The sequence below is a fragment of the Limulus polyphemus genome, unplaced genomic scaffold (genome assembly GCF_000517525.1).
Source record: "Limulus polyphemus unplaced genomic scaffold, Limulus_polyphemus-2.1.2 Scaffold5317, whole genome shotgun sequence".
Lineage (NCBI taxonomy): Eukaryota > Metazoa > Arthropoda > Merostomata > Xiphosura > Limulidae > Limulus > Limulus polyphemus.
The window spans coordinates 6,920-17,854 of NW_013670927.1; the positions used below are offsets into that span (position 1 = coordinate 6,920).

Genomic DNA, 10,935 nt, shown 5'->3' on the forward strand with positions numbered 1-10,935 from the left:
TACAGGTTTGGTTCAAATTAGATGTTTGTAATGTCCAAATACATAGTCTATAGTTTCTTATATCAGTATCCTTAAGTTGTATGTCATGTGGTATGTTGAATACAGGTTTGGTTCAAATTAGATGTTTGTGATGTCCAAATACAGTCTATAGTTTCTTATATCAGTATCCTTAAGTTGTATGTCATGTGGTATGCTGAATACAGGTTTGGTTCAAATTAGATGTTTGTGATGTCCAAATACAGTCTATAGTTTCTTATATCAGTATCCTTAAGTTGTATGTCATGTGGTATGTTGAATACAGGTTTGGTTCAAATTAGATGTTTGTGATGTCCAAATACAGTCTATAGTTTCTTATATCAGTATCCTTAAGTTGTATGTCATGTGGTATGTTGAATACAGGTTTGGTTCAAATTAGATGTTTGTGATGTCCAAATACATAGTCTATAGTTTCTTATGAATTAGAAACTCAAGTTATCAATATTGACAAGCTACAATATAAAAATAAGACCTCCTATTTTTACTATTTTCTTAAATATTATTATATTTACTGAATCGACCAAGGTAGCCCCACCCACATCTTCCATTTTTGGAAATACTTGTTTACAAGCATCTACTTTGCTCTATGATGTGTTTATAACAAATCAAAAGCTCAGAATTTCCCTCGTGTGGTTTTTTCAGCCTTTGCAAAGAGTTTATGTGGGAAAAAAACCATCTTTTTTGTTGTAGACTTGAATGTGAGAGGTAAGAGAAAATAGGGCTTGAAATAATTAGTTACTAAGTTACTAAGCCTAATAAATTATAGTTAAATTTTGTAGTATTAATATACTTATTTATGATTTTTTTTTATTTCAAAATGCATATATAAAACCTAAAAAAATTATTTTGTTTTACATCCTCCATGTGCAAAATGTGACAAGGCTTAGCAAATTACATCAAATGAGTACAAATTTCATAAGTAAAAGAAATCATTGTTTTCTAAATTTATTTATTTACTGTTCTATGTTTTAAAAAAAATAACTGAAATTTAAGAATTTATTTGTAAATCGTAATAATATATGTATATACATAAGTAATGTATTATAACCAAAATGTTATTCTATTATACAAAATACTGGTCCACTAGTAAAAAGCTAAAACAGTTGCATATGTATATACATAAGTAATGTATTATAACCAAAATGTTATTCTATTATACAAAATACTGGTCCACTAGTAAAAAGCTAAAACAGTTGCATTTTATTAAGGCCAGATTTATACTATTGGATACAGTAACATAAGCTGCTTTGGTTTCCAGGAATACCACAAGTTTTATAGCTTCTCATTTTAATCTAAAATTTACCCAGTTTTTGATATATTATTTATATATGATCCAGGAAACCATTAAGTAGACTTCATTTTAGCTGTTTTTGTTCCTTTGTTATAGCCTCCCATATGTTAAATGGAAGCACGAGTTGTTATGGGTAAACCTAAAAGAAATGTTAGATTTAAACAGTGTTACACCTGATCTCAAATAAGTTGGTTGATGGGAAGACATCATCGGGAAAGAGTATCTGTCAATCAATTGACAAGGCCAACAGAAAGTGACTGTCCAGTGCCAAACACGAGCAGTGTGTTTTGTGCCTGACTAAATAAAAATTGTTCTTATTTTGTTACACATATTTCTGTTTAATTCCAAGTCAGTTTAGAAAGTTGGCATCACTTTATAATTTCTCTGGCCAATCAGTGCTCAAATTCAGTGGGAACGGTATTTCCCTTGTTTACATTACGAGACTTGAGGCACCTAAACTGACAACAAAATAAAGATAGAGCATTAGCCAGCCTTATGTAACCCAACACATTACTAAATTGATTTGTCACTTGTTTATTAATTAGAATACGTAGAAGTAACCTTACCTAGCAGCATCATAACTAGACGACTCTCATTAATAAAAGTTGTGATTTGATGTAGGCTCAACTCATAAACTATTTGAAGTAAACTAGACTCAAAGTCCCATAGAAACTCTATAAACCTGAGTGCTAATTAGAATACTCAGAAGTAACCTTACCTAACAGCATCATAACTAGACGACTCTCATTAATAAAAGTTGTGATTTGATGTAGGCCCAACTCATAAACTATTTGAAGTAAACTAGACACAAAGTCCCATAGAAACTCTATAAACCTGAGTGCTTAACTTCTAAATTAGAAACATTTAATTCAATAACAATTAATATTTATAGGGGGGAAAAAAAATTAACATCAGTATGAATAGTAATATTGATAATAAAAAATCATTGGTAAATTAAAAGATTCATTATGTCTAGAGAATACCTTCATTACAAAGATAATTCATTAAACGTGAGCATTCGGGTTTAGTATTTTTCTTTTTCATTCCTTTTTGTGATCCTATATTATTTTAAAGCAAAAATTATATGTAATACAACACTCAATAGAACAAAGACCACATTTCAGTAGATACAATAAATAAATACAGACCATACCAACTTGTTTTAATATTGTTGGGTTTCAGTAAGCTGATATTGTATCAAATTGAATAGCTTTTATGTATTTAGTTATTACAACAGACAGCATAAGAAACCAACCAGAAATAATAGTATTTTTCATTTACTTTTTCTTTTTTCCTTTTATATTACTTGGAGCCCTTTAATCAACAAATTCTTACACCTACAAGCAAATTGCTGCATAAATAGTTTAGAAAAATGTATTCAAAAAGCTGATTGGAGGTCAATACTGGTCCCAATGGTAATTCTAGGTTATTACTGAAGAATAAAGAAAAATATTATAATAGATAAAAACTGCATTAACTTGAAAGTTACTTTATGTGTAATAAAGTTGAAAAATAATGAAATATACATAAAAATCATGAAAAACATACCTTGTTTGGGGGTTCTTCTTTGTCTAGCTGGATCTTAACTTGACTTAGTTCTTCAGAAATGGTTTTCTATCATCTATAAGATTTTGTAGATGGTGTTCAACCTCCTTGCTACTCACAACTACAGCCAATTCATGGTTCAGCCATTGCTGGAACAATACCCTTAAGTTTTAACACATACACAACAGAAATGCTTTACACACAGTCATGTAACAGACCGTATCAAAAATTCTTAGAATTTGCTATTATTATATCTTAAACTATAATACAGATAAAAATCTCACATTTTACTCTATATAAGAAGCTTATACAATAATATATTACAAAGTATACATACCTGACAGCTTTTGAAAATTAGAAATATTACAAATTCTTTGTGGCAAAACCTGAAACACAAGGTGTTGAACGTATGCAAGTCTAAAAACATCAGAACTAGTTACGTTTTTCTTGTTTTCTTACTAAATGATTCTTCCAACTCAAGTATGCCGAAATCTTTTCACAGATAAATTTTCTAACTCACACTATAATGTCAGTCTTGAAGGATAACTTAGTTATTTAAAATTAATTTAAGTTTTAAATACATGTTAAGACATGACAGAATTCAGTAAATCCTACTTTATCCAATCCAGGCTCTCTGATACAACTTCCCATTACTTTAGCTCGTTTAAGGGTTGCCTAAAGCTTTATCAAAATCCTCAATGTTTCCTCGCTATACATATTAAAGGATCATATGTCACAGATACTGCTCCTTTTAATACCCTGCTTAAAATGCAAGCTTCATTTATAATCATGATGTTAATATAATTTGAGAATTATTCAGTTTCAAGTACAGTTGGAACCACACTATTGCTATCACCTGTTTTACCATTATGAACTGTGGGTGCTTTGTACCATTATATTATCCTTATGCATCAAGTAAATGTAAACAGAAAATGTTTTGAGATAAATTTAGGTCTATTTATGAGTGCTCTAAAATATATTGTGGAAAATTAGTGAAAACTTTCAATTCAATACAGTGACTGACACTCATTTGAGAGTAATAGATATTTTGAACTAAAATGCTTGTTGGTAATAAGATTATTGAAATAAGCTATATCAAAACACGATTAGTTACCATCTGACTTCCAGCTTAATCTATACTTATAAAACTACTATTTAAATTATCCAGGTGGAAGTCAACATCATCAGATCAACATACTAAATTGAGCAAAAACAGCATACATTTTTAATTTTAGTTCTATTTATAAAATGTATGGAATTTTTAGATGTTTTTTGAATGCTGAGAATACTGCAAATACAAACAACTAATATTTAGAATAAAAAAAACATCATCTGCCATTCTTCTTTTAACCATGATCAAACAGAAAATAGATGGAAATCATTAACACAGTACTAAGAGATTTAATTTCAATATGGGTCAATTGTGATTCAGCTGGCACTGTTTGAAAATTGTAAACAATTTATAATTTGTAAAATGGTAGCCAAAGTTTTACCCCTTACAGTCAAAATGTAATAACTGCCACAGGTATTTTACAATTTTCAGAATCTGAAAGACCATTCAGTCTACTAATACTGCCACAAAATTTTGAAAAATATTTAACATTTTTTCTTTCAAGATATGTACTAACACATTAGAAATTAGCAGGTAACCAGATCTAATAACATTTTACATACAAAGAGTACAGTTAAAATGTATACAAGTGAAAATAACAGTAGGAATATTTTTTCTGTTGGTATAATTTGCTAGCCAGCACCAATTGCAGAAAAAAAAACATTGACATCTGTTTGCATAAGTAATAAAAATTTAAAGTTAGAAAAATATAACTATGGATGTTTTCTTTAATGCTTGATTTTACAAAAATGTAAAAAAAAGTGGTTTATTTTCGTGACAAAGGTAGTTTACATGATAAAGCTTGTATAACAAGACTTATTTGTTTAAATATGCCATTTTGCAAATGTTTCAAATATGGGTGTTTAGTGGTTATTACTAACCAATTAATCTTCACGCTCAAATAATGGATTATTCTTACACAAGATTTGGATAGTTGAAAAGTATAATAATCAGAAACACTAATTTTATTCAGTTAATTATTTTCATGATATCAGTTGATTTAATTGTAAGGTCAGTGACACCAACCGATACCCACAGGTAATCAATTATACTAAATAATGGAGTTAATTGCCCAGATTTAGTTCAAATGTTAATAAATATTTGGGTATATTAACTTCTAAAAGTGGTTGTTAACAATCATCATCTAAGAATTTACTTAAATTATGTGTTTAAGTCTTTACTGTATCATAACGAAAGGAAGATGTCATTTCTAAACATGCAAATATCTTTCCTAGAAAACATCAGTGAATTACATAAACACAATATTTGAATATACTGTAACCATACACTTAATATGCTAGTGTCATAATCTGAATATATATACAGTTCTTTCTTTAACCTTCTTACTGCATATATGTCACAACCTTTTACAGACTTACATTCAAACTTTAATTAAACTGTTATATTATCAACCAGCAAAAGTACCCAACTTCGCTAGGGTTATTAGGTTGATATATTCTAGATGACTGTCAGTGTGTGTAAGCATAAAAGTATAACCTATATACTTTTCTTGCTAAGCAACATGACATAAAAGCCATTGTTGGAATGCATTGTTACCAAAATGCACTGGCTTTTCTATATATATATATTAGAGGTTGTTATATGAGGAGCCACTTCTTTTCTACATGGTTTTTCCCTAGCTTGCCTCATTAAAAAGATGTGCATGTGTGCACACATGTGTATAAAATAAGTAATACCCAGGTGCACACCCTCAGGGTCCACTTAATGTGGGTCCAAAATTTCAAGTTTCTAGGTTCTTTCCTCTTGGAGCTATGGCAGACACATTTCTTTTCTATGTGGTTTTTCGCATAAAAAAGATGTGCATGCACATAGATAAGTAATAATACTCAGGTACAAACCTACTTAGTATGAGGCATAATTTCAGTTTTCTACATTCTTTCCTCTTGGAGGTATGGCAGTCACACATAATCAGACATGCATGTGCACGTCTGTCTGTGATTTATGTATGTAATATAAGGAACCACTTCTTTTCTAAAAGTTTTTTCATTACCATGTCTCTTTAAAAAGATGTGCATGCACGTGGATAAGATAAGTAAGAATACACAGGTGTACACCCTCATGGTTCACTTGGTATGGGTACAAAATTCCAGGTTTCTGGGTTCTTTGCTCTTGGTGTTATGGTCGTCACACACACACATAGACACACCCTTTTATTATTATATATGTATATATATATATTAGTATCCTTTTTGGTACAAGAAAGGAATCACTGAGATCCAAGACAGAAGAGTTCTATGAAAAAAGTTAGAGCAATAAAGTTCATCATTTTATCTATATGCTTGTCTGAAAGAGTCGCTTGTATACTTACTTAGATGAAAATTCATTAAATTGAGAAATTTTGATTCACCCCATAAACATATATAATGTTTTAGGCAGCTTTATAAGTACAACAACCTCGAGTTTTTCAGCCAATACTGTGAAACAGTTATTGTTAATATTCAGGTGGTTTTGAACATGAGATATTTATGGCCACCATTTTGTCTTATCCTGATCCCTACTATTAAAGCACTGCCGTGCTTAATAATATTCTTACAGGCTTTAAGCTACTTGGGACAAACAACTATAGTTTCATGTTACAATTTGCAGTCATTCTTGAAAGAAAAAAGGGTAATATTAGTTAATTTTGTATCTTTTTTTTATGGTAGTTACAAGGTCGATCAAATCAACAGAATACATATAGAATCAGGGTAGAGAAAATAACAGATAAGATATAAATTTTACTGAAAAAAAGTTTGATATTTATTTATGAGATTTTAGAGATTATGTAAATGAAATTTGACAATTTTCAGATCACACAAAAATAGCCATGATATGTGCTATAGTCTGAAAAGAATGGCAAAGAATAGTAGAAAATTGGTTAATTTTAAAAAGCCTAGTGCATTTCAACTTGAAATTTAGATATTCATGCAGAATTAATGTTAACACATGTTGTGTACCTCCTATATTTATGCACTAATAACAATATTAAAAAAATAAACTTCCCATAAAATTATTCTCTAGTCATATAAAATAAAGAAAAACATTGGGCTATCTGCTGTGTCCACCACTTTCTACTGTTCCACTGGAGGACAATAATCAACAAACATAGGCATGTCCACCTCTGTCAAGTTTACACCTTTCCTCTGACATTTTTGAGTTCAAGCATCATAAGTTTGTCAAATCACAAGTAGAACTTGTTGAAACCACCGTTAATCTCTCTTACCTTGCACATATTTTCATCATCCACTTTTAGCAGTATTGTAATCTTGGAATGAACATGACAACAACACATATGATATTTCTAATAATGTGCCAATCTATTTGGCAGACCCAAGCCCAATGTTTGCTATTCGTCAAACAGATATTTACTCTAGTATATACTTCAGGGACTTTTAGGGATTTTTAGGGATACTTCAGGGATTTTTCATTTAAAATATAAAGTTTTAAGTCTGTGATGTAATAGACTTGGAGGCAGTTAAGTACAGTACTACATGAGGTTGTTGCTTTATGTTGCATGTTAGATATCAGTTTTATTATGTTTTGAACAAGTCTTATTATTAAGAAATGATTCTAAAATGTGCACAGCTGATGTATTTGCTCTGTGTCTAGCCCATGGAAACCATCTGTGTGGATGAAAATTTCATGCAGGTTGGCAGTTTCCCACTTTTTTAAACACACTACTGGCCATTTATGAGATTAATATGCATTTGATGAGAAAATCTGAAATATTTGGGAAAGGGGTTTAAGTTGGAAATTGAGAACAAAATTCACCATAGACAGGAATCTGTGTACTGTCTGTCAGTTGCATAAGAAATGTAGTGATTTTTATTCCAATATAAGTAGTAAATTTATAAAATAAAAATAAATAAAATTTAGGTTATTAAATGATCAATAATTATTATTCTTTATGTCCATGTTTTAGATATGATTACAACTATCCTAAGGTCATGGTTAACAGTTGGATCAGTTAATAACATGGATTTTATAATGTACAACTTGCTATAATGTTGCTTTTTTAAATCAGAGACAAAGTTTTCATACAATCCAGAGAATGGTACACAAAAGCTCTCCATTACAGACACCTTACAAGGCAAAAACAAACAAACAATGTCTCTAAAAACCATATATCCTAAGGAAATCCATTAAACTGTATCAAAATGTTGTCTCCATCAAAGAAACCTTCTAGTAATTTTAACACATGAGTAATTAATATTTATTAATACAAACAAAGACAATATACTGCAATATGGCTGGAATAAGTAGATGACAGTTTTCTGAAACTTACTTTTATACTTAATCAAAATTTTGATTAAAAGTTCCACATCATAACTGTTTGGCTAATATAAACTCTTAAATAAATTTTAAAAAACTGTAATTCGAAGATGGAAAAGTGAATATATCATGACTGATCACTGTTTTTACAGAGGCAACGGTCTATTAGAATCCTACCCTGACACGTGATCCAACTCCTTGCATACTTTGTTCTTTCTCTTTTCCCCGTCTCTCTGAGACAGCTTTCTGTTGTAGCAAGGCTTCCTGTAATCGACGATTTGCTGCCACGGCACCTTCCATTTTTCGCCGAAGAACAGTCTGCTGTTTGGAGAACATTTTTTCCATTTTAACTAGCTCAAATTGTCTTTTGCGGTCCTGCTGGCGAAGCTTGGCAACTTCCCTGTCTTTTTCTTGTTTCCAGTGACGATACTTTTCTGCCTCTTCTTTCATTTGTCTAAGGAGCCTCACACGATTCTGCTTCATACTCTAGTGGAACATGGTTAGTCTCATGATTATTTTTGTCAATTGGAAAAATATTTTAATAGAGGAGACCCTACAACACATTTATAAACATATTATTACAATACAACAATTATTTAGCTTATTGTTTAGATAATTTTTACTCATTGAAATAATGTTTTTGAGTTCAATACTAACATTAGTCACAACTACAGTCATTTACAATCTATGAAAATTCCTTCTGTGTTAAAACCAAAACAAAGCATGATCCACTAGTAGGTAAAGACTATTAATTATTATATGTAAATAGTCAAATTTAACTAGAATTATGAAAAGTTATTGTAATGTAATCTCACATCTACTACCTCTTAAATTATATTATTTTTACTACATCTAGAACTGAATGGATGTTCTCAGCAATACCTATAAGGAACAGGTTGACTTTTTTCCATATTAAAATACTATTTTTCTCAAAGCTTATCTTTCCTTTATGTTACAGGTCTATTGATATTTCTAACTTTTTATCATATAATACAGAGAATAAAAAATGACCTTAACCTTTCATTCTCAGATAAAAACAAATTTTATATTTTAAAGCTATCACAATTACTAAGATAACAATTATAATGGAAATTAGAATTTATTTAAACACTATATTATCTCCCATTATCACCTGCATTGAAATAAAAACATACATCTCAAAATTTTAATTTTTTATTCTGTTTCTTGACCATTTGCACTAGCCAATTGCAATTGAATTAAGGATTTCAAATTTTAATAATTTGTCACTTTTCTCCCCAACATCTAGAAAGATAAACGTCAATAATATTTATAAGACTTTTTAATTTCTTACCGTAATTTCTTGTTGAAGATTTTTGACTTTCTTATCTGCTTCTTCCTTCATTTTCAACATTCTTGTATGCTCCACCATTTTTTTCTTCAGTTGAGAAATTTGCGTTTCACATTCTTGAAGTCGTTTTCTGCGCTGTTCACTTACCCTATTTTAACAAAAATACACTAACTTTTACCCACTCTAGTTCACTTACCCTATTTTAACAAATATACACTAACTTTTACCCACTCTAGTTCACTTACCCTATTTTAACAAAAATACACTAACTTTTACCCACTCTAGTTCACTTACCCTATTTTAACAAATATACACTAACTTTTACCCACTCTAGTTCACTAACCCTATTTTAACAAAAATACATTAACTTTTACCCACTCTAACAATATTAGATAGTAAGGCAATAATAACTGTAGTTGTTTATACTCACATCAGTACATTTTAAACAACCAGAAATAACAACAAAATATGAATGATAATGAAGCAACGGGAAATTTTTGAGGAAATTTCATCCATTGCTTCTATGAATTTGAATGATTTAAAAGTATTTAAAGGTATAATTAAAAATGAAGACTTTAAAAGTTAAAAGAGAGTAAATAAGTTGGAAAAGATATAAAAAAGAAAGGGGACAAGAAGACGCCTGTGTGTTATAAAAAATAAGCCTTGAGAGATAAGTAATCAGGAACGAGGTTAGAACTTCAGTGAGTAATAGCACAGCATGTGCATAAGCTATAGAAACAAGCATGGGAGATTAGTAACCTGAAGGTCAAAGTAGAGTTAGTTAATAACCTCGTTAGTCATCACTATTGCATCATGTCTTGTAAACGAACGCCAACGTACATGGCCAAGAAAGAGGATGTTGGCCTCGATTCTTTAGCACTGTAGAAGCTACAGAAAAGTTTATATTTTATGAATCATCCCGGTGCTTTGATGCAATATCAGTTACAGTACATGGGTGTAGCAGTACAAGCAAGTAGGCAGCCAACTAACAGCAGTTGCCCATGACCAATAGCCTGAGGGTTTTGGCTTGGTGCCTAGATTAGCCCAGGAATTGCCCACAAGCATCCAATAGGAGCACCGCACTACTTGTGGGTGATGCTGTGTCCTATTTGGATACTCGCCAGGATACAGAGAAATTCTGCTATATAAACCCATGTCAGGAGCTGGAAAATCAGTTCTCCGGCGAGTTCTTCAGCCAGCCCTAAGAAGCTCTCCAACCATGCAGCTTAATAACCTAGACACTGCTGTCCATGTTCCAACTCTACAGTAAGTATCTCTCTCTCTGGATCAGCTTTTGTATAATGTATTAAATTATCGAAGAAGTGTTATTAATGTTTAAGTGGTTAAGAAGTTGAGTAATAAATGATATGG

General features: G+C 30.7%; 1 protein-coding gene across 1 annotated transcript in view; it reads right to left on the reverse strand.

The window, feature by feature from the left end:
* Positions 1 to 10,935, reverse strand: part of LOC106472422 (chromosome-associated kinesin KIF4-like) — a 62,772-nt gene that overhangs the window by 6,501 nt on the left and 45,336 nt on the right. Inside the window, 3 exon segments of the mRNA XM_022400995.1 lie at positions 2,876 to 2,937; positions 2,940 to 3,021; positions 8,433 to 8,741. Coding sequence (XP_022256703.1) covers positions 2,876 to 2,937; positions 2,940 to 3,021; positions 8,433 to 8,741 — 453 coding nt within the window.